The sequence below is a fragment of the Natator depressus genome, chromosome 13 (assembly GCF_965152275.1).
Source record: "Natator depressus isolate rNatDep1 chromosome 13, rNatDep2.hap1, whole genome shotgun sequence".
Taxonomy (NCBI): Eukaryota; Metazoa; Chordata; order Testudines; family Cheloniidae; genus Natator; species Natator depressus.
Window position 1 is genome coordinate 22,919,222 of NC_134246.1, and position 24,884 is coordinate 22,944,105.

At 42.3% G+C, this 24,884-nt stretch overlaps 1 protein-coding gene across 1 annotated transcript in view; it reads left to right on the forward strand.

The window, feature by feature from the left end:
* Window positions 1-1,538: 1,538 nt before the first annotated feature.
* Window positions 1,539-24,884, forward strand: part of ARHGAP40 (Rho GTPase activating protein 40) — a 57,179-nt gene continuing 33,833 nt past the window's right edge. The window contains exons 1-4 of the mRNA XM_074970222.1: window positions 1,539-1,857; window positions 6,858-7,100; window positions 8,059-8,181; window positions 8,667-8,845. Of these exons, the coding sequence (XP_074826323.1) occupies window positions 8,730-8,845 (116 nt within the window). The 5' untranslated portion in view covers window positions 1,539-1,857; window positions 6,858-7,100; window positions 8,059-8,181; window positions 8,667-8,729. The remainder of the gene's footprint in view (window positions 1,858-6,857; window positions 7,101-8,058; window positions 8,182-8,666; window positions 8,846-24,884) is intronic.

Here is a 24,884-nt window from a genome sequence, read left to right on the forward strand (position 1 = left end):
TTGGAAAAATTAAACTAGAATTTCCACTGAGGGTTTTTCTGGATTGTTGAGGTAGGATTATAAAGAGGCTTAGTTATTACTAAGTGATTTGTATCTGATGTCCTCTTCCATAGCCCCCTCATGAAACTGGTAGCTGTATTGTGAAAACCACTGTTGCGTTCTTACTGCAGGTGCCGAGAGCGAGCTTGTTCCAGCTGTCATTCTAGCAGCTTTTTTGTGCATGATGCAAGGATCAGTCTGTTTTTTTTAAATTTTTTTTGAAGATCTAGTGTGGGGTAAACTGAGGCAACCAAGTTGTCTTTAACGGCACATTTTTCAAAGGAAAAAGGTCAACACGCTAAATATGATATTGTCCTATGTCGGTCCCAAATCGCTACTGACATGGATGGCAAATGAGGAAAATGACTGACTGTAAATCCCAGTCGCATGACATTTTCCATAAGAAAAGGACTGTATGACTAAGAAAACAATTGAATTCCTCCTTAGGGGCCTGCTCTGGTTCCCACTGGATGGATGACAAAGATCTTGTGGAGTGGAAACAGGCTGCAAGTTTAGACCTGTAGCCCATGCTAAACCAATGCAACAGTAATTACGCCTTTGAGTACAAACATTGGCTGATATCGCTTAGAGAGGGGTTCCCCAGCAAGCTTCTAATTAGCAAGCAGAGGACAAGTGATGCAGTTAATCAGGGAGCCGAAGTAAATAGACTTCTTTTCTGGGGTGAGACTAGTGGGCGTCAGTGTCCTGGTGAAACTGAGAGTATTATCCAGAGACAAAAGTGCCCCCAGCTCCTCTGAATTGGAAACAAAACTCTCCCTTGCTTTTGCCGCACAATATGTCCTTTTAAAGTAAATGCTCTCCTTCTGCAGTGAAGAACAGAGCAAAGGCTCTCAGAGGGCAACCGATGGGGATGGCTGGCGAGGGAGTTAAACTGGTACACGCAGACAGCTTTATCTGTATTTCAGTAGACAGAGGACCCCGTTGGCAATGTTATCAGATGAATGTATTTCTCTCTCGTTTAGCGCTCCTGTCATACTTTACTTAGCAAAGAGAGGCTGGCTGGTATCCAAAACCACAAACCAGTGCAGCAGCATTTGCTTCAAAAAACAAACTAGAGAGAAAAATAAAACACAGCCTGTGTCCAAAAATACTGAGAGCGGGAGGTTACCTTGGCCATGATGATGTGTGGGTGCTTGCTTGGGAGCTAATGTTCTGTGGGTACAGAGAGAAACAACATTGTTCTGGAGAAGTGAATTCAATTTATATGGTCTCTTAGTGCATTATTACAAAGCAGAATGCTGGCATTCCAGAGAGTGGCCTGTTCTACCTTCCAAACCAGCGGCTGGTTTGGAGCAAATGAACAAGCTGCAAGCTGTTTTGAATTCCAGAAGGGATTTTGGCACCTAGATATATTTTGTCTTCAAAAATGCAAAAGGGGGCAAGATTGAAGAAGGTGCAATATGCTGAGTTTGCAAGAAGCAGCATTTGCTTTTTTTTTTTTTTTTTTTTAAATCCTGACTTCAAAGTTTGCTAGTTCTTGTGTCTGGGCATGGGTTGCAATGGGAAATCTCACAATAGTCTTGTTGAGAGATTCAGCCCTCCTCCCTGTGATTAGATTCTCTTTCTCTCTATAATCCCTGCCTGAATATTATTTCAAATAAAATACGGGCACTAGTTGCCGCTTGGCGAGTTCATTTTGGACAATACACAACCTTGGGAACCCGAGAGCAACTGATCCCACGTTCCGGCAAAAAACGGTGAAGCTGCATGCGCAGCTGTGCTCCTTCATAGTGGTCGTGCTTCGCTCTTATCGAATGGTAAACCCCCTGGGATGTTTGGAAAATGCATTTACTCACAGTAAGTTGAGCTCACGGTGACCATCCAGCTGTTGCGGAGATCCTTGTAATTACGGGGCAGGAAATAAACAAGATGTCTGCCTTAAATTTCTGTGGTTTATGCTGAAAAGCAGGGCAGCAGGAGAAGAAATAGTGGGTCCATGTATAGCATTGCCTGCCCTACAGCTCCATCCATCTGGGTACCCCAAGTGTCTCAAGTCTTATAGCGAGTGTCTCCTTTAACTTCTTCCCGGGGCGGGGGAGGAGGGAGGGAGTGAAATTAGTGTTTGGAATGTGCTGAGTTGAGAGCTGGAGTCTGAGCTCTGCAGGCTCTTTCTCCATGGAGATGAGTAGGTGGCAGCCAAGAGTAGTGCAAGCTTTCAACATCACACTCTGCCAGTGGGTCCTAAACCTGGTGTGGAGGGGGTGAGCGCTAGGGAAAGAGGGTAGCTTGGTCAGTTCCTGGCTGCTCTGCAGAGATGACCAGTTATGTTGGGGTATTTTGTGATGTGGACTCTTGTCCAGCTCACATTGGACTGAGGCTACTGCACGGAAATTGGATATTCAGTCATTATGGTAAGGGGCTGAACTTAGAGGGTGGAAGGTGCTCTGACCAATTGCCAACCCCATCCTTGTATTCTGTCTTCAGAAGTTAGAGGCAGCATTTCATGTCATCTGGTGGTGGGTTGCAAGGGCCACCGTTTATTTTTATTCCTAAAGCTACCTGACCGACTACTAAAATGTATTTAGCATGCTAGACTGGTGGCTCTCATTCTACTCTGCCATCGGGTTTGTATCTCTCTTAAAGGTACAGCTGGAAAGATATAACCTGATACAAGATATTGTACGCCATTAACTTCTTTACTGTTCTTATTTCCCTATGGGGCCGAGTGAGGTGTGTGTTCAACAGCTAGGTAAACAGTCATAACCTGAAATCTATTTAAGAGCTGCAGTTTTTTACGGTCTTTGAAAAATGCCCTGGAGGCAGAAACTTGTGCAACTAAGTTAGTAAATAACTTCATTCATCAAAGCAATAGTGGCTTTTATGTATTAGAGCTTCCGTCTATTGTTACAGCTTTTCCTTGGGCAGTGGAAATGTTTTGGGTGGTTTTAAATCTCATTATTTACAGTAGTGACGAGACATATATTTGTTTAGATAAACTTTATTGTAGAGCTGCTTACAACTAAACGGAGAGCTTTGGCCCGAGTGTGAAATGATGTAATTAATAGGGTCCAAAAATGTTGGTTGCAGAAATGCATTCTCTTAAATGGTGTATGAAAAATACAGGAATAATGAAATTGGTGCTGTTTCCTAACCGCTATTTTGCAAGTGTTCTGGTTCCCAGAATGGATGACTGAAACAGGACAGTAACTAACTTGGAGTAGAAACTTCCAAGCAAATGTACATTTGTGCACAAGTTAATCAATTTTTGGTGGCCTGAATGGTCACCAATAATGAATGCTCCATACAAACAGGACTGAATCAAACTCAGGGTGCAGAATGTTTTAAAATAAATGTACAAAGGTGGGTCTGAACTACTCACATCAGAATTTAAATAAGCTCTAGTGGCAAAACAGCATAGTGAATGATACAGCATCCCAATACAAGGTATGGGGGCCGGAAGTGTATGACTCAGTGGATTTTTGGTGTAGTATGAGAAAAGACATTTGGGGAAAAATTTTTTTTTAGGTTCTGATAATTATAACGTCTCTATGTAACATCCCCTCCCAGTACAGCTGCCCCCACCTTAGCATCTAGGATACATACTCTCTTCTACTTACACACACCCTCACCCCTTTGGGTGCCCTGCCCCCGAACCCTATTGTATTTGGAAAGTTGCCTCTGATTAAGAAAGAAAAATACAGGTTGCAATTCTACTCTAGGCAGGAGCAATCATGGAAAGCTTTAACTCAAAAGGAGAATGTTTGACAAAGGTCTGAGTAAGTCAACATGGGTGGGTTATAAATGAAAAGGTTCTTCAAAGTTCACTATAGCTCTCAAGCCTGATGACTGCTATGTTAGGGCCCAAGGTACTTTTATAACTGAAATATCATTGATGTTGTATGCTAAATCTGTGTACAAAATTTGAAACTCTGGGCTTTTGTGTACAGATTTTCTGCGTTCTCCTTCCCCCCCCCCCACGTCTTCACTATTAACTCTTCAGTTCTCATGTGCCACTTTAGAGGCACACTGGGGAACAGCAGAAGTGGTGAGATAATGGGTCAGCTAATGCTGAGACCACTTGGGAATGCAGAGCCTGCTCGGCAGTGCCTCTTCCTGCCCTCTTCTCCATTTCCCTATCCTGCAAGTTTTCTTTTCCCCTGTGCCCACCTCCCATGGTATGCAATCTATTCCTGCTTTGTGCAGGCAGCTCCCAGCTTCTGCTCTACTTTCAACTGAACAGCACAGCTGCAACTGCTGATAGTGTGTTGAATGGACAGAAGTAACTCTGGGTTCCACTGCTTGTCTGTAGCTCTCACTGCATCCACCCCGTTTTCCCCAGCTGCTAGTGTATTCCCTGACCATCATTCCTTTTTTTTTTTTTAAAGAAAGATATTCAATTACAAGATTAAAAGTTTATTTGCATGAAAACAGAATCTGCAATGCTTTTCTGAGTCATCTGCTCCTGTTGTTTGTTCTCACTTGAAGTTCTGATCCTCTGTTTGTCACATAACACGTAGGTGCTTTAAAGCAGATTATGAATCCACAAATGGAGGATTATGCCCTCTGATTTACAGTCTTAGGCTGGGATCAGATTGGGTCTTATATGTGCCATTGAGCAGGCTCTCACCTGTGCAGTATTTGGATTGAATCCTCCGACTTAAAAGCCAGGTGGCTGCATGATGTAAAGTAATGTTGGGGATTCACTGAGGTGATGCTTCCCCTCTGAGTCAGCCCTGAACTGATGCCCCAGCATAGCATGGGGCTGCGTGAGGTGCCATTTTCCAGGTAAGATGTAAAACCAAGATCCTGACTCTTGGAGGAGTTGTAGAACCACAAACTTGGGAGCTCTATAGGGTCCAAAAATCTCTGTAGCTGCTTTATTGCTACCGGTTGGTCACCATTAAATAAACCTCACTGTTACTTTACACTACCCCAAGCCACAACAATGCCTCTGTAGCTAGAGCCATGCAAATCTGCGGATATCTGCTTTATATCTGTGAATATCCTCATCTGCATGCTTGCAGATTGTGGATTGGATGCGGGTACAAATTCGGTATCCGCGCAGGGCTCTATCTGTAGCATCATTCTGAGAACAGGCAGAGACTCGGATAATCTTATCCATCCATCACACAGGCTCATCTCATTAGGGACTACAAAAACTATAATTACTTCTTAATCTCAATAAGGATGTGTGGATGGATAGATAGTGTAGCTTGAGGTTTCTCCTGATCTCTGAGGAGCAGGGGGAAGAGCTAAAATTACTTGGATGACTTAATGTTGTTTTACGTACCTAGAGTTAATGGGCACTCTGTAAAATGTAAAGAGTGCTTTCTAACCTTCATGCTTTTTGAGCAAAGGACCTCATTCTCTTATGGGATTTCAGCTGACGTGACACACTTTCACCCTTCACTCCAGGTAAACACTGTCTTTCACTTGGGAGCATATATGAAGTCTGAATGGCTAAAATGCACTCTACAATATCTGTTTCTGTCACTTCTAGCGGCTTGTCTTCACTGCAGAGTTTACTGGAGTGGTGCCCTTAACTTGACTCACATGCCCACGCATACTCTTAACTGAAATATGGTGGTGATTTTTGACTCAAGTTGGCTGGCCCAAACAGTGGTATAGGCTACTGCTCAAGTTAGCGCAGCCCATCATCTTCTAACATGACTAACCAGCAGTGTGGCTGCAGGCTAACACCACGTACCCAGAAAGGTGTTGCAACATCTGAAACTGTTCTTGCAGAGCTCATCCTGCAGGAGCAAAATTCTCATAGGAATGTAGCTACAGAGATCTTGGGGGTTGCACATGAGCTTACCCGGAGGCTTCAGCCCTGTGGGGCATGTGCAGTCTGTTTGACTGAACCTCCTGGTTATCTGAACCTCTTACAGCGCCCCTCAGGCCTCCCCGCACTCCCCTAGCGAAATGAGGGTTTACTGGTGTTGGCCAACTTGTCTGAAAACGTTTTGTGCGGCATTGGCAAGCCACTAAGCAGCAACTCATGTTTTGACGATGGAGTCACCTATATTGTTAACAGCCGAATCCCAGTGCTGCGTTGTTGTAATGACTCATTCAAATGCTCTCAGAAGCCAGAAATGAATTCTTGTTTTTTCCTTTTGGCTGCGTCTTTTTTTCCATCTGGAAGATGCATGACTGAGGATGCGCGTGAGGGGCCTGGTTCTGAACCCAATTAGGCTTTATACCCGTGTAATCCCACTGACTTCACTGGAGAGATTCCTGATTCTCAGTGGTGTGAGATCAGAGTCAGAACAGTGGAGTTGCACCCGGAGCACAAGCTTAGCAAGCGGTGTGACTTTCTGTCCTTTTTTTGGAAAGAGTTTCACACGAATTATCCCTCGCAGATGCCAGCAAGTCACCAACTTTAATGCAAAAAGGAATGAATACGGGATAGGCTCAGAACTTTCACCCAGTTGGCCCCATACAAGATATGGAGCAACTCTGAGTTGCATACATGTACCCCTGTTGTTAAACTCAGTTTTGAAATATTGTGCGCAAGCTGCTCTGCTCCCAGGAATTAAGTTACATAAACAAATTGAAACATGTTCCTGTTTCAGTACATCCTATATACTCTAAACGCTTCCATTTTGTAGCTTACCTGATTGAACAATTGTCTTGTATAGTCACTGTCCATTTTAAAAACCCAGGACTGTGAATCTAGTTTGTATTATTATTATTATTGGGTATCCCGCAGACAACTTGTATATCGGAAAACCTGTTTGGCAAAGGCAAGACGTGTTGAGGCTGCCTACAAGTGCTGGGAGAAGGCGTCTGTGGGGTGTGACGTGCCCTCTGTTTTTTCAGCAATGGTAGTTATGTGCACTTGTTTTCTTTCATAGGAATTTTAAGGGGGAGCTGTGGAAGGATCATCTAAAAGGCGAAGAAAAGGCTGTGAATTTTACAGCCTGTGTCAGAGCACAGTGCACTTGGCATGAGACCTCTTGTGGGACAGGTCCTCAGCTGCTCCACTGGCTTCAATGGAGTGATGCCAGTTGACACCCACTGAAGATCTGTTAACATTTAACATTCATTCTGTCAAGCTCCAAGAATATCAAAAGGACAAATTCTTCAACACCACAGAAGTGAGGGTAATTTTTATACTTTTAAGAAAACTGGAAATGTTCCCCTCCTAGCTAATATTAATGCCCGGGCGACAGACTTACTGACTTCTACAAATGGGTTGGGGTGAAATTCACCCCAGTGCAGATTCCCTGCACATAGCCCCATGCCTCACTCAGTTCCTAAGTGAGCCCTGCGGAGGGACGGCAACGAGGGTAGAGTGCCACATGTTGCTGCCATGCGTCATGCGTGTCAGCAATGAATAAACTAGTGCAGACTGGCCGCTAGATCTAAATTTATGCAGATCCAGTGGTTAGGAATCCCCTACATAGGGTCTATAGTTACTAGTACACAGGCTGGAATAGTGGCTGTGTTAATAAGTAGAAGGAATTCACAAATGAGATGGCCTTAGCATACTCTTACTTTAAATATTGAGTCCTTCTGAGGAAATTCAGTTGGTGGTGCCCCTTCTCTTGACCCAGTAATAAGAAGAATGACCCATAGAACCATTAGTGCTAGGAACATTGGGAAGATCTGTTAGTATTTGACAAGCCTCACATGGCTTCGCTGAGTACATTTCAAATGTGATTTTATTTTTCTGTAAGATTTGCAGCGATTATGGTAACTCAGTGTTAGTGAAAAGACAAGGAACAGAAAACAAACATTGAAAATCAGACAGGAAAAATCTCAGAACAACTGAGGGTGGAAGGAAGGTGGAAAGAAGACCGCTGATGAAAGAACAAAAGGAGGGAATGTGACTGCTTTATCCTTTCCCCCTCTCCTGTCATATATTGCTTGTCTTCAATGAGTTTTTGGGCCTGGGATTTGTATCTTGCCATATGTTTGGTTGCATGTTGTTGGTACTACTGTAATCCAGTTAATACTGCTCTTTACGCTCCTAACTCGTCAGGAAATAGGTTCAGAACATGATACCAAAGCTTGGAACAGCCATATAACTGTCTGTTTCTCCTCTTCTCCCAGAGTTCTTGGGCTTCAGTTTGTGCACTTATATCATCTGACCCTCTGGTAGATATAATGCATTCTCAATGGGATTACTGAAAGGTTAACGTATCCCAGTCTGTGAGGACCCTTGGTACAGTTCAGGTGGGTTGATTGTTCAGAGCTATTTATGCCACTCATGGGAGTTACTTTTCACATGGTTGAGATTTTAGTTATCGTTTAACTAGCCCTGTCTTGGACATGTTCCCTGTCTGATTTGCATCAGTTATGTGGAAAATGGTAGAGCAGACAGTTTCTGTAGATCTAAACATATAACAATACAATTTTCAAATGCCAGAAGCTGGTTTCACTATGTCCTTCAGGTATGTATTGCATTCCCAGCACAGGACAGATGATTATAGCTCTTGGACGGGTTGCATAGCTGTATATTTAAAGTCACAGGTATGTTTACCATGATATTATTACATCAGGCTGGCTGGGTGGATGAGAGGAGGAGGAGGGAATTACCATCCAATTAGCAGAGTTTCTGCAGCATGAGTAGGTGGTGCTGTGGTTTTGCTTTCTTTGCAATCAGCTGCAGATGTAACGCAAGGAATAACAGCAACTCCCTTGCTCTGTGACTGTCAAAGGCATACGGATGGACTGCTGCTGCTGAAAGAAAGCAACCATTGATTCCTCTTGTAACCAAGACCATGGATAAACTTGAAAAGCCTGGTTCTGGGTTTGCCAGAACTCGGATTCCCAGACCTCAACTTGTATTCCGTTCCATCCAGCCTCCTTCCCATTCGCAGGTCTCGGGCATTTGCAGGTACGGAGTGCTCACATTTTTGAGTTACTTTTTTACTGTACATTTAAGTTCTGTTCAGAAAGCAGGATGTAGAGTTAGAACAATATTGCACTCCAGTAGAATATACAAATGTGTGGAAACAAGGCGAAACCCTAATGGGAATAGGAACAAGAGTAGTTAATTCCTTTAAAAACACACTTTTTGGCCATCTTGATCTTCCATAAATTCTCATATAGCATTTTAATCTAAATCAGTGTCACATAAATATGCTTCTTGGCTCGGAATTCTTGTGTGAAACAGAATAAACCTTAAGAATCAATGCATCATATCAGAGCATCTTTTACTGGATTCTGCTAGTTAGCTAGCTTACCACTTTGAATCCAGAATATACACCGGCTGCAAAGAGACCCTCTATTTAAAAATCATACTTCTGTTTGAAAATGTTTTATTGTTAGAATGAGCAGTGTAGATTATCCCATCTGAAAGGGTTTACAGGAAAATGTATGTTTCTCTGTTTTCAGTTTATGTACTTTTGAAGTTCACAATATTTTGTGTGGTCTGTTTTGCTGTATAATCAGTCTGAGTCTTTCACATAGCAACAAAGGAGGAAAACAAAAAACATGTTTGTAAAAACTGTTGGGAGGGGAACATTACTTTAGATTCCACATTTTTAAAACCTGGACTAGATTCTAAGTCCGCAGTATTTCGTTGAGACAGTTCGGGGGTTTCTTTTAAGACAGTTGGCTATTGAATAGTTTGAACTCTTGGTATTTTTGAAAACCACTTAGCCACATGTTCTTAATTCTCCACACTGCCAACATAATACCTGTATTGCTCAATCAGAAGGTGCTGGAATAGAAGTAGTTCTCATTAAATTCAAACAGTAGGTTGAAGGCAGAATGCCAGGTGTTGGTTAGAAACACTCATTCAAGTCCAGCCATCATATAAACCACTTAACTCTTGTATAACTAATCTCTCTACAGTAGTCTTATAGACATAGAATTTGATTGTTGTACAATGAAGTGTATGTTTGTAAAATGATGTGCAAAAAATCCCAGTATTCTGATTAATTGCTTTTAATGATCCATTGTTCCTGCAGTGGTAACTATGGAATGTGTATTGGATTGTCATTAAGATACCTATCATTTTACCCAGTACAGGGGGTCCCCGGGATATGTCTTCCTCTTATCTGTCGGTTTCACATATCCATTGCTCATCAATAGGGGAACATGTTCCAATTCGTATTGGTCCCAGTCCGCATATCTGTTGCTTCACCTTCTGTGTGGCTTTTTTTGGGTGCTTCCCCTGGTGTTCAGGAGGCGCTGGGAGGGAGGGGGAGGAGCGGGGATGGGGCGCGTCCAGAGGAGGGGGTGGAACGAGGTGGGGGGGCATTATTTCTTATGGGGAAAAATTCACTGATATTCGTCATTTCAGTATCTGTCGTATACCCCGTCGTATACCTGGGACCCCCTGTAATGGTAGCCTTGTTACCATTCCTCCCAAGCAATCTTGGAAAAGCGCTATTGATCCAGCTCAAATTCCTTCCCTGAGCGCACCTCCCCCTATTACTTCTAACCCTTCTATTTAAATCTGGCAGGCAAAGGCCATGTGTGAGTATTGGTGAGTTCCCTACTCTGCATGCTGGTAGCCAGCTGCTTTGCATTCTCTGAACTCTAGAACTTGCTTAGTGACATTCCGTGAGATGACCAAGCTGCACACAGGAACTGTTCATGCATCATGAACAATGGTGAGGTTAACCTGTCCTTGGCAGTTGCTTTTGCTAAACGCCTGAGAACGGTTACCAAGCTGCGGAATTTTCTGTCTCTGTGCAAAGTCAACATTTTTTACTGTTTCAGCATATGCCACTGAAAAAGTGAAGTCAACCCAGCTATGTCGCTCAGGGTAAAAAAATACACACCCAGAGCCATGTAGTTAAACCGGCCTAACCCCACCATGTGGACCGTGCTAGAAGAATTTTTTCTGTTGACCTAGCTACCACCTCTTGGGGAGGTGGATTAACTACAGCAGTGGTTCCCAAACTTTAACAACCTGTGAACCCCTTTCACTAAGATGTCAAGTCTCGCAAACCCCCTCCTAAAAATGAATATTTCCAGGAATTTTCTCCTTTACCTGAGTATAATTCATAAAAGCAGTGATCTTGGAAATATAAAATTTGTTTTTATGACATGCTTATTACACACTATTTATTATTAATTCTTATTTATCATTACGGTATTTTTATTACATTTATGAAAATGGCAACACTCTTTCAAGATCTCACTTTCATAACTTGTATCACTTTTTGAATAAGCCTGTTATAAGACAAGGCTCCTGTGTTTCATCAAGGAGTATCAGATGTGAAACAGCATGAAGGTATTTAAGAATCCAACTCAAAGAGTTCCTCGTACACAAGCATTCAGGTCTTGAGAAGTCCAGGCAAACAACACACCTTACAACAAAGCTTAAATTTGTTCTTCATAATAATTTAAAAAGCAATACTAGCTGCCTGCAAAAACTATCCACCTCCCTTTCCATTTCTTATAAGGAGTCTTGAAGTTTAAATCTCCTCAGTGTGATAGATATGCTTGCTTTGATCTGCTTAGCTCTTGGACGTGCAGGGGCTTTGGGCTGCTGGCTCCGTGCTGCCTGGGGTCCCTAGGGACAGCTCTGTCCGCCATTAGGGAATTTTTTCCCGAGAACCCCCTGTAACATTTCGCGAACCCCCAGGGGTTCACGAACCCCAGTTTGGGAACCACTGAACGACAGCAACTGGAGGATCCCTCCTGTCACTATAGTGAATGTCTACACTGAAGCACTACAGTGATGCAGCTGTGCCACTCTAGTTGTTTAAGTGTAGACATAACCTGAGCAATCCAAGTAAGGAGCTTATGTTTCTGCCCTTCATGTTTTTCTACTGTCCCTAAATCTCTTAAGCATGAAGCTTAACTTGATCCTTCAGTGTATCCTTCTCTGGTCCTTTCTTTCTTTCTTTTTTTTTTTTTTATGCTGTTGGTCAGTAGTTAATTCATGTACCTTCCTTGTAATCTCTTGCCAATTGTTTCCCAGCATTCCTGAGCAGTAAACTATGCTTATCTATTCTATCTGGTTTAATGCACAGTGAAATTGGCCAGCTTCTGGAATGGGTTACAACAGGAAATGACTGGCGCTGCTGAGTTTTTTTTCATAGTAATTACTACACCGATTAAGTAGGTGTTCAGCACTAGAGTAGTTGTAAGGCAAATTAGAAACATACTAACCACATGTGATATGTATCTTTGTAATTCCAAGGAGGCCTTCCTTTAATAAATGAAGGACCAAACAGAAAATAATCCTTGGCGTACCCTCCTACCATGATTTGCCTGAGGATCTCAAAGCATGTTAACACACAGACTAGCCCCCCCACTGAGAGACAGATAACTTGTCCCTGTACACATGGGAAGGCTGAAGTACACAGAGGTTAAGTGTTTTTCCCAAGGTTGCACAGCTGAGATTGGAATAGAACCAAGCTCACTTACTTTAACACGGAGGCAACATGGTCTACAGGTTGGAGCAGAAGTCTAGGAGCCAGGATATATTGACTCTCTGGCTTTTGTCAAATGATTGAAATTCTGTGCCCCAGTTACCTTGTGTGTGATGGAAGTAGATCATCATTACTCCCACTTGCGGGTAAGATGGTGAATAAATCATGGTTGCCTGTGTGGTTGCAGAGTGGATAAAATTGATTTAAATTTTTTTTTATTTAATCTTAACTAAATGCAAGTTTACTTAAACTATTTAAAATTTAATTTTAAATAAATTTATATTAAGTCCAAAAATTATTATAATCTATTAAAATCAGTTCAATTAAATTCAGAAAATAATATCAAGCAGTACATGTTTGCTGCTGTATTTTCAAGAAAGTCAGAACACTGAACTGATGGAAGAGGTTGAGTGTGCTAGCTTTTGACAGCAGTAACCCCTTTTGCTGATACAGAGAGAACGTTTTCTTCATTCCAGTGTATTCAACTAGTTAAATCAGTCGAGAGTTGAGAAAGCATGAAAGCTTGTTTTTTCTATTCCAATCTGTGAATAAAAAGTAGGCGTGAGAGGATGAAATCTACCAGTTCTGAAATCTTGAAGGACATGGTGGTCAGAAACAATCAGTTCACTTCGCTAACTACAATAGAATTTCCTTTGTTGAATAAATCACTTTTAAATGCAAATTGTGTCTTGATTTTTTTTCTTATGTATTGATTTTTTTCTTATGTCTCGATTATGTTTAAGGTAGTTTTGTTTTATTAGTGGTGTGCAAATCTCGTGTTTCCTTCACCTCTAATTTGGTTATTTCCTTTCTGCACCACCACACCCTAGGTGTGTAATGGTAGCCTTTTTGGGATGTAGCCCAGAAAGGAGAGGATTGAGGTGCAGTTTCCCAGGGCTCGGGTCATTTAGCTTGAAAATTTGACTTGCTCTTACATTGGCACGGCTGAAGTGGGAATAAAGATTGGAGAGGTTTAGATCTGGAACAGAAAGCATTTTTGTTGCTTGGATGCAGCAGTACAAGTTGATTTGAGGACGCACTTTTAGGCAAATGTAGGCTTCATAGTTCACCACCTCATGTAGACAGGGCAAGGTAATATTTTACCACTGTGTTCTCACCCTGCTCTGGGTAGGGTTGTGGGGTGAGAGGCCAGCAGTTGGGGCATGCTCTCCTTTTTCCTGGAGAAGACTCGGCTGGAGCAGGGGAGAATTGCACAGATGATTCAGTGCACATGCTAGGTATGCCAAGTCTGTGGAACACTTATTGTCTAAGGAGGCCCTGTGTGCAAGTGAAGAAACTGCTTTAAAAGTACAGCACAATACCACATTCAGCTGACAGAAGGAGCCAGTCAGCCAGCATTGCGTGCTTATTTCTGTTGTGCTGAGGGATCATCAGTGGGCTGAAAACATTGGTACCACAATAAAAAATGTGCTTGACATCAGGCTGAAGGCAGCTTAAGCAGAGAATTCCAGCTCCAGAGCTGTTCCCAGTGTAGAGGAAGGCCATGCTAAACCAACTGTCATGTCTGAGCACAAACTATAATCCCAGAGGCAGATGGTGGTAACAAAATCCCAGCTACTGTTGCTAGTGCCTGAGAGTTGCAAGTCTACAGTCTTATGGCCAAGCAATCTTGATAAAGTATTTTGACACAAGCATGAATGCTGCGGCTCCTCTGGGCTGTGGATGACCTGCATGTAGCATGTCAGGGGAGGTGTGTGCAGAGCTGGCTCAAAGCTCAGCTTTGCACTGCCCTGCAACTGATGCCTCTTGTTCTGCAGTGCTGATCCAGCTGTGCTGAGCTAGAGAAGCCTGGAGGCAGCTCTAACTTTCACTGGCTTCAAATCACAAGTAGAGGATCAGCATAGTCTAGAGGAATCTTGACCCTGCCCCTTTTCCTTGAAATGCCAGCAGTAGAGGAAGGGCAGTATGGAAGTCCCTACACCGGCTATAGCTTTGAAGGCTCGCTCTTGCACTGGTTTGATCCGCCCTGAGCTGATTACACTGGCATTAATGCCAGATTCATTAGTGGTGTGGTGTAAAGTGTTAGCCTTGCACCTAAAAAACTTGGTCTTGAAACTGCAATGAAAGACTGGGATGCCGCCATTAATTCAGGATTCGGTGTACATAGAGCCTTCCAACTTATGGTCTGTCGTCGGCAAAATAGCCTACAAACTGCCTTAATGCTAAAAGAAAAGGAGTATTTGTGGCACCTTAGAAAGCTCATGCTCAAATAAATTTGTTAGTCTCTAAGGTGCCACAAGTACTCCTTTTCTTTTTGCGGATACAGACTAAGACGGCTGTTACTCTGAAACCTGTCTTAATGCTGTGTCCTATTTTTTGTTCTGCTATCACTTTTTAAATGGAAGTTGTTTCCAGGATCTATTCCTATTCTCAGAGAGATGCGATGACAGCAGCTTTTACTACTATTGCTATTACTATCTTCACGGAACAATCTCCGGGACCCATTCAGTCCAGTTCCCAGCGAAATAAATAAAAAGATCAGGGCTGCGTGGCTGTTTCATTGGTGTGTAGACTTCTGGGCTTGGGCTGGACATGGACATTCCTGTTCACAAGGCCCATGATAAATTTTTAAAATTCATTGGTCAAGGTAAAGGCTATCAGTACAAAGATGTGTCATTTTACCCAGAAAGTATTTGGAAAATATAAAGCAGGGCAATAGGAGCGTATGTGCAAAAAAAGCAAGGTGGGTGAGGTAGTATTTCACCAACAGAAGTTGGTCCAATAAAGATATTACTTCAGCCACCTAGTCTCTCTCATATCCTGGGACCAACTTGGCTACAACAACGCTTCATACCAAAAAAGCAAAGCACTCTAAGACTTATCAGCTGAGACAGCCCCTAGAAAGAGACTGGTTCTAGCTACTTTGAAAACCCTATTCCTGCTTTCCAGCAATTAGTCTCTGGAGTGAGATTTTTTTTTGTGTTTCTCTCTTGTATGAGTGCATTGTGAACTTGTTAACCACTGATTGGATTTTATTCATAGATTCAAGGGCCAGAAGGGGGACCACTGTGATCTAGCCTGACTTCCTATATAACACAGGCCAGAGAAGTCCCCCAAAATAATTCCTAGAGCAGATCTTTCAGAAAAACATCCAATCTTGATTTAAAAATTGGCAACGATGGAGAATCTACTACGACCCTTCGTAAATTGTTACAGTGGTTAATTACTCTCACTGTTAAAAATTAATACCTTATTTCCTGTCTGAATTTGTCTAGCTTGAACTTCCTGACATTGGATCATGTTATACCATTCTCTGCTAGATTAGAGAGCTCTTGATCAAGTATCTGCTCCCCATATAAGTATGTACAGACTGTAATCGAGTCACCCCTTAGCCTTCTATTTGTTAAGCTAAGTTAAAATAGCCCTGGCCTGAATCCACCTTGTACAAGGTGATCCTGTCACAAACGGTGTTTTTTCCTTTCCTTCTTGCTGTTCTTTCTCCCTTTCCCTTCAAACACTATAGGAGCAGCAGTTACATTAGTAAGGAGGCATTGTTTCTTCTTCCTTCGCTCCAACAGTCTAAATCGAGAGGAGGATAACTTGCTCCGGTTTAGTGTTGCGGCCTATTGTGTTAGTATGGGAGCAGTTAAATTTATTTTAAAAGCAAGTAGGAAAATGAACCCATTGAAGAAAATCTGATATTATATTTTATCAGTGTATAAAGCACTGGTTAGGAGGTGTTCTGACTGGCTGTCGAACACGGTTTCAGAAATAGGGTACACTCAAGGCACTGTAATTTGCATACACAAGCTCTTGTTTTAAGGTGGCCAGACATCCTGATAATAGGGGCTTTGTCTTATATAGGGAACTATTTTCCCCCACCGTCCTGATTTTTCACACTTGCTGTCTGGTCACCCTATCTTGTTTGCATATGAAAACATTGTCTGGGCTGGAGGTCCCTCATTTGTGACACAGTTGAGAAGTAGGATGGCCTGGACTACAAATAAGTTATGGACCTAACAATTGCACCAACCTTGTTATTTGGCAATCAGTCTCTCCAAAGGGGTGAGTTGTATTGTTATGCTGTCAAACCTCAGGGACAACGGGTAGCATGAGTTGAGGACAGCGCTTTAACTGAACTGAACTTGGGGATTATAATGGACAATGAAACCTGTTTTTTAAAGACTTTTATGCTTTTGCCAGGACACAGATAGTTTCATCTAAGCATTGGGTAACTGGCAGCCAGATCAATATTGTGAATACAAGTGACCTTTTTGTGCACTGAAAATCCTTTTTTTTTTTTTTTTTTTTTTTTAAATTAAATTTATAAAGAAAATCTTAAATTATTTTCAAAAACATTTTAAAATATTTCTGATTCAAATGAAACAACTTCATTTCCTGCAGGATTCCCTTCAGCTTCTCAAATGATCTACCTTTGTTGGTTCTTGAGTGGCTGTTCAAGTATAGAGTCAGAGATTCCTGTACCCTGCACCCCAAAGAGAATCTCTTACAGCTTTCTAAGTGAAATTCTAGGGCCAGTGTTCTGCAGAAGGTCAGACTGTGGGATCACAGTGGCCTCTTCTGGCCTTAAAATCTATGAATCTACATGTGAATAAACCGGACTGGTTGAAGTGGCCTATTTAAACATGCTGGCCAAGAATCTCTACTTCACTAAGCTTCCTGTCTCAGTGAGAAGGGGGAAGTGTCTGGGGTGGATCTGTGCCATACTGAACTCCAGTGTAGGGTAGACCAGCTTAGATGCTGTTCTTAAGATATCTGGCTATGGTCTGGAGGGGCCATAAGACCATTGAATGTTGCCTGTGCATTGTACTCTGGCTGCAGCCTTTCTCTGCTCACTGTACTCTACGCTGGGCATGGCATGGGGGTGGGTATCCTGGGTCTGTAATGGCTCACCATTCCCCCACAATGAGGGGAATGCTTAGCTGGCCAGACCTGGCCACTTTTTAGCCCCTTCATGTAGCTCAGGTCACAGAGCAAAGGGATCCGAATCCAAAGGAGAATCTATCCTGTTGTGAGCCCCTATCAGCGGATCTGCCCTATGTACAGCTCTGTTTCAGAACTCACTCGCCTCTTCATTAGGATTTGTACTCATGGCTCCGGGCTGAAACTTGGAAGCAAATTAAAGAGGACTTTAGTTTCCCACTGCATGGGCCTCCTACGTTTCCTTTAATCCTGCGCTCCTGTGCCAGCTGATTGTTCTTAGAGGGTTTTTTTGACCTTGAGAAATAAACTGAAGGTCAACAAGAGACAGGCTTCTTTTGAGACCTTCAGTTGTTTCCTCTAAATTAATAGCCTATCCAACTAATGACAATCAACTCCTGCTTTCCCCTTCTCAAGAACTGTTGTTTATTCCACACTGAATGTTGTTCTTTAAAACCTGTGATTTTTGTAGCACTGCACCCTGCTGACTCCTCCCCTCTGAGTTGATACATTTTTGTATTTAGTTTTTCATTTTAGTTTCAAACTCACTCTTGCCTGTTTTGTTTCTTGGTGCCAGGAGTCCCTATGGGCCTGGCTCATGTCCTTGGAAATACTTCTAAGTTAAGTGATGTCTGTCTTGCATTTTTTGATATCTGGAAGACTTCAGTCTCCTTCCTTTTCCCACCTTGGTTAGGTTTGGAACAGTTTTAAAGTGGGCCATATTTTTTTGGTTTAAACTGGTAGCAAGTGTCCCCTTTGAAGTAGTTTAGCACAACAGGAGGAAACCTTTTTATTAATGCATCTGATGAAAGAGAGGCAGTCTGAGGAGTTCTCAGTACAGAAAGAACATTGAGCAGGTGATGCAGAAGTCCAAGGACCAAACACCCCATAGAGAGCAGCTCTCTGGATGGAATGATCCTGTGCTGGAACAAAATGAATACACAGCAACAATGTTTTTCTTATCAGGTTCAGAAGAGCTTGGGTTATGTGAGTGTTTTACGATGCACTTTTTGTTTTGTGTTTGTCAACGTCTACTGATTAAAAATGAAACTGTGTTTTACTATTCCAGTACCCAAAAAGCACTGCAGGAACAAGGGGCTGTGGCAGCTTTGACATCTGATGCTTTACGAGCCACCAGATTTAGGAACAAGTGCTGTTGAAGAGAGGGGAATCCTTTCTTTCCAGTGGTGCTGTAGAAAGCATTTCTTTCTGGTCCTCATAGCCTCTAGAGCGATTGTGCCTTTAAAATTCAAATCATTCCAGATATCTGATTGCCTCCTGTCCCCCTCCCTAATTTCTTACCATCACAACACTTGGCCCAGGATTGACCTGAGCATGAGATGACATCCCATGCCTAGTTGACTCTTCATAACTCTGCTCCATCTAACTTACTAGGCTTCTTCAGCACAGCACTCAAACATGTGCCTAAATAATAATAATGGCACAGTCACTCTTTATAGAGCATGGTGTAAGCGCTAATGAGTTCTTTGATGGCTGCTGAGTCCAACGCATGAGTGACCGTCCCTCCACTGGTAGGGAACACCCACACGCGAGCAGCAGATTCTTTCCTCCTCTGACGCCAGACATCAGGAAGCTTGATCCAGTCTGCCTTGCTCCATCTACAAGCTGGCTCTGCCAACCAGCGTGGCATTCTGCACTCCTTTCTCAATCGTCCACAGAGATTCCAAAGGATACTAAGTCATCTGTGCAAGCATCCTCAAATCTGCACAGCGGTCTGCCTCTTCACGAGCTTCAGAGTACAATGTACTCTTCAGGATCCTATAATCCAGCATTTACCCTAAACATACAAAAAACCTCAACAGCTTTCATATCAGATGCTTGCGTAAAATTCTTCAAATAAGATGGCAAGACAGGGTGACAAACATGGAAGTGTTAAATCGTGCTGGTATGTCATTTGTGGGGACATTGATTAGTAAGTAAAGGCTCAGGTGGCTTGGACATGTCAAATGAATGCCAAATCATGTGCCTAAGTCTCATTTAATATTCATGCTTTGCTGAATATGGATGGCTTGCTGAAATGGGCTAAATGCAGTGTCCGTGTTGCATATCTCAGCCTGACTCATTCAGCTTTACCAATGTTGGGGGTCTAATTATCTTGTTTTTTTCTGTTTTTCCCATAACAAATATTAGCAGTGGTTTTCATGCTGCCCCTTTCATGCCGAATGCCTTCCCTGAACTGATCCTTAAGGCCGTGTCTTTTCCTCTCCATGATGCTTAGCAGAAGTTGGCTGTAGAGATGGCTGGAGAATTGTCTCACCTCTTTTCTCCCTTTCATTTGTTTCATGGAGAAGGTTGGATTGACATGGCTTACATCACTATAGAGTAGTTTCTTTAGGAGGGTATGCCAGATCCCCATTGGAATAAAAAACAATGTCCACAAAAGAGTAACTCCAGATGGTGGTGCTGCTTTGCAGCTAGTTCTTGACTGAACAAAGGCCAGGGGAGAAAACCTTGAATCAAATTTGCTGCGGGGAAAATGTCAGGTGGTTGGCACTGCAGTACAGCTCTGCCCTCCGGCATCTCTTGTGGCTGTGGTGGCTTCCAAACATCATGGCCTTCAAGCCTTTGGGCCTAGTCAGTATCGCTTTAATCCTACTTTGAAGAAATACTTCCAGTTATTGAAGCAAAGTGCAGAACATATTTTATTGGTGATATAAACCTCTATCCTGAGATATGTGCTAACCCCAGAGTGGTCAAAGGTGCATTGCAATATCCTCACGCTGTCTTGGTCTATGTGAGAAGATGCAAATGTCCTTTTGAGAATAGACATCTAAGAGGTATGTATGATGGAATCAAGAAAGCAATAGAACTTTCTGCCAAGTAGACTGTCCCACTCAAATCTCTTAATGGAGACATCATTACTGTTAGACACAAACAGTGCTCCACCCAGTGTTGCATCAGTTACAAACTATTTGCATGGAACCTTTGTTTTGGAAGTAGTGCTAAGCATGATCCTTAGATTCCAGATTACTGAAGAGTTTGATATAGAACCATCTATAAATGTGCTTGAAAAGGCAATCACCTCCCTAGCATCAGGGAAGGACACGGGAAAAGATGGAATTCCAGCTGAAGTACTGAAACAAGGAGAAGTTGTGCTTGAACATCTGCACAATGCCTTGCTTGTCTGCTGAAGGGAAGGTGGGGTACCACAAGACATGAAGGATGCTAACATCATAATACAGTATGTATTAAAAAAAAAAAGAGAGAGAGAGAGAGATTGGAGTGATTGCAACAATTACAGAGGACTTTCTCTCGTTAGTGTTGCTGGCAGGGCATTCACATGGGTCATCCTTAACACTGAGTAGTGAGGTGGCAAAGTTTGCAAATGATACAAAATCACTCAAGAGTTAAGTCCAAATTTGACTGCAAAGAGTTACAAAGGGATCTCACTAAACTGGGTAACTGGGCAAGAAAATGGCAGATGAAATTCAAGGTTAATTAAATGCAAAGTAATGCACATAGGAAAAGTATAATCCCAGCTATACGTGCAAAATAATGGGGTCTAAATTAGCTGTTACCATTCAAGATAGATCTTGGAGTCATTGTGGATAGTTCTCTGAAAACATCTGCTCATGTGCAGCAGCAGACAAAAAGGCTAACAATAGTAGAAACTATTGGGAAAGGGATAGATGAGAAGACAGAATATTGCTACTATATAAATCCATTTTATGCCCACACCTTAAACACTGCATGCAGTTTTAGTTGTCCCATCTCAAAAAGCCATACATTAGAATTGGAAAAAGTACAGAGAAGGGCAACAAAAATGATTAGGGGTATGCAACAGCTCTCTTATGAGGAGAGATTAAAAAGGTTGGTAGTTCAGTTTAGAAACTGAGGGGGGGGGATATGATAAAATCATGAATGGTGTGGAGAAAGTGAATAGGGAAGTGTTATTTATCCCTTCACGTAACACAAGAACGAGGAGTCACCCAATAAAATTAACAGGCAACAGATTTAAAACAAAATAAGGAAGTACTTCTTCACACAATGCACCATCAACCTGTGGAACTCATTACCAGGGGATGTTGTGAAGGCTAAAAGTATAACTGGTTTTAAAAAAAGAATTAGATAAGTTCAGGGGCAATAAGTCTGTCGATGGCTATTAGCCAAGATACCCAGAACATGGGGTTGGGTCCCTGGCTGTCCCTAAACCCTTGGCTGCCAGAAGCTGGAACTATATGATGGGGATGGATCACTGGATAAATAGCCCTGTTCTGTTCATTCCCTCTGAATCATCTGGCACCAACCACTGTCAGAAGACAGGATACTGTGCTAGATGAACCATTGATCTGATTCAGTATGGCCATTTTTATGTTCTTAATTCTTGCTGAATGTGCATATTCAGAGAATCAGAGCAACTTCTGTGCTGGTAGATCAACTATCAACATGCTCTTCACACTAAGGCAACTGTAAGAACAATGTGAAGAACAACAAAAACGTCTGTATATGGCCTTCATAGATCTTACGAAGGCTTTTGTTGTGGTCAGCAGAAAGGGCCTTTTCCAATTCCTAGAGAGAACTGGTTGCCCCTCAGTCCTCCTTAGTTGCGTTTGGATTTGATCCTTCCATGGTTTCATGAAGGCTACAATCTAGTATGTTGGTGACCAAACTGGTAGCTTTGAAATCTACAGGTGGTGTCAAAAAGGGATATGTGTTGGCACCAATCCTCTTTGGTATATTCTTCTCTCTGCTGCTTTGTAATGCTTTCTCATCTAGTACCACAGATGTTCATCTCCATACAAGATTGGATGGAAAACGCTTCAATGTTGCATATTTAAGAGCATGATAAAAGAACTACTTTATGCTAATGACGCAGCACTTGTCACAGCAAGAGGAGCTCCAGCAGCTTTGCAGTAGCGTGCATTAGTCTGAGGAATTCAGACTAACCATCTGCCTAAAGAAGACAATGTTGTGTGCGGTTTTGCACCAGAAGTTTTAATAGCTAGTACCAAGCTCGAAGTTATGCACAAATTTTGCTATGTAGGGTCAGTTACATTGGTTACCTGATCTCTAGATGATGAGTTCTGAGAAGGGCTGCCAGCCGCATTCGGTCAACTGACTAAGCACTTGAACATCAAGATATGGGTCCTCCAGATGTTCATTCTGAGCACGCTGCTGTATGGTGACGAGACTCAGAGTGCCTAAGCAGGCATAAGAGAAGGTTAAACAGCTTCCATGCCTCCTGTCCTCATTGTATTTTAAATATCAAGTGGAGAACCAAGGTGCCTAATAGAGAGAAGTACTTGAAAAAGCAAAATTCAGAACTGCCAAGTCTAATCACTGGTCTCAAACACAGACATCTCCATTGGCTTGGTTATTGGCACTGAATGGACAATGGATACATTCAAAGGATCTCCAGTATGGAGAATTTGTGGATGCTCCAAGGCTACTGGGCCAACCTAGGCTCAGGTTTAAGGACGGTTGCAAGAGGGACTTGAAAAGTTTCAACATGGACCTTACCAGCTGGGAAGATGCAGCTAGCAACAGCCTGCATTAGATGGTTGTGTTGCATGAGGAAGCTAAAGGGACTGGAGAGAGATGGCTGCATGGATAGGAGTGAAGAGAAAAGAGCAGCAGCCCTCCAATGCTTGTAATGAGTCAGCTTTATCTTCTGGCCCTGCACCTTATGCCTACACTATCTCTTGCAATGACTCTCACTTCAGAATTGGACTTTTTAGCTACTTGTGGTGCTGCAAGCATGACATGCAGTAACTGAACTGCTTTGCACTTACACCATTGTCTTTCAAGATGGAGGGTTGCCGTGTTTTTTTGTTTGTTTACTATGCACTTCACTAACTTGATTTTCTAGCCAATTGCTTTGTTGAGTTAATTTGTAAAAAATCTAAGTGTTAAACTTTTTGGTTACGGTTCGTCTGAGTGAACTTGGTTATTCCACCTACTCTTTGCTTAAAACATACAATCTCCACCTCCAATCTAAACTGCTGTTACTCGTGTAGGTCACTGAATGTTCCTTCCTCACTGTCTTCACAGGTCAATGAGAGATAATCTTATAAGCGTCTGGAATCTGAAGCTAACTTGATGTATGCTTTCTGCCTCATCAGTCACATTTTTAAAGCAGCTTTAAACTGTCAATTTTGTTCTTTAGAAAATCAAAAGAAAACATTGTCTTCAGTTTAGAGAAACAATTGGGTTTTAAATCTGTTTGCATTACAGTAGTGTGAGAGGAAGGGTGGTCCAGTGGTTAGCGTGCCAGCCTAAGACTTGGGTGCAAGTCCCTGCTCCACAGCAGATTTCTTGCATGACCTTGAGCAAATCATTTAGCCTCCCTGTACCTCAGTTCTCCTTCAGTAAAATGGAAAGGATAGCAACTCCTAACCTCATAGGGTGTTGGGAATAAATACATTAAAAATTGTGAGGCAACCAGATACTACAGGTCATAGAAGTACTTTAAATAGAGCGTCCACTCAGGGCTGTACAATGCATAATGCTGTACAAATGCATAATGAAAAGATGGCCCTTGCACCAAAAAGCTTGCAGCCTAACTTCACACGTGATGTCAGTGAGAATGGAACCCATGGATGTCTGTGGGCCGAATTCAGTGAGGAAAACAGTGGTGTCAGTTACACATCAGATGTAAATAGGTCAGAAAAAAGGGATGTTCTGAGTTTCTGGGGTTGGGTGGGAATCATTGTTAGTGTAATTAACCATGTGGGGCTGGTTCTTTATTCAGAATTGTTTGGATAAATGTCTTCTACTGTCCCTCCCAGGGCAAGCAAGGCGATGTGTCCTTGATTCAGTGTCCAGATTCTCTTGTACGCCTTATGTTTTTATTTTCTGTAATGGGATCAAATGTAGAATTAAGTCGTGTGGTTTGTGTATACATATTTAAATATGATTACTTGTGCATATTTACATATCAATATCTGTGGTGTGTATGCAGATATATATTCCTCTGTGTTCCTGACTCCAATTTGATTTCACTTTGAAGAGCCGCAAGCTGTCATTTGCTTCTCCAGAATTACTTCCTTAGTGAAGCCAATGACCACTGTAGAATGAGAAACAGCTCTGATCACCGAGGCAAGTGTTTGATCAAGTAACCATTACTTTTATTTGGAATTGGTGTAGGGGAATACCAAGCAGAACTACTCAATTTGGGTCAATAGGGAAGGATATTTCTTTTTTCATCTCCCCAACTCCTACTGTAATATGCTCGTTTCCTCTTCTTAAGAGCTGGTTATCAGATCCCTTTTGTAAGCATTTATCTCCTTTCTAGGGGACTTCCCAAACATGCAAACACTAGTCTCTTACTTTGTGACCGTCAGAGTAATAAAACTTTCAACAGCTGGGGAGGGGAAGCAGAGGCTCATGGGGGGGGGGTGTGGCTGGGTGACCTAATAGGGCTTTAGTATCTTGAACTTCCCTTTCATGGAATCATATCAGTGCACTGTTTGTTCAGTAGGTCCTAGTTGTTTTGGTTCTCTTACTAATTCCCAGTACTGTGAGTCCCAAATGTTTTAAAAACAGCAATCCATGAGCTGGGTCCCCAAAAATCATGATTGGCTTAAGCACAGAGATTTAAAAAAAGTATTGGGGTAAAGACTCTCTCTGGTTTTTGAGCCTTTAGGTTTTATTTCCTTGACCATGATTTCTTTTTTA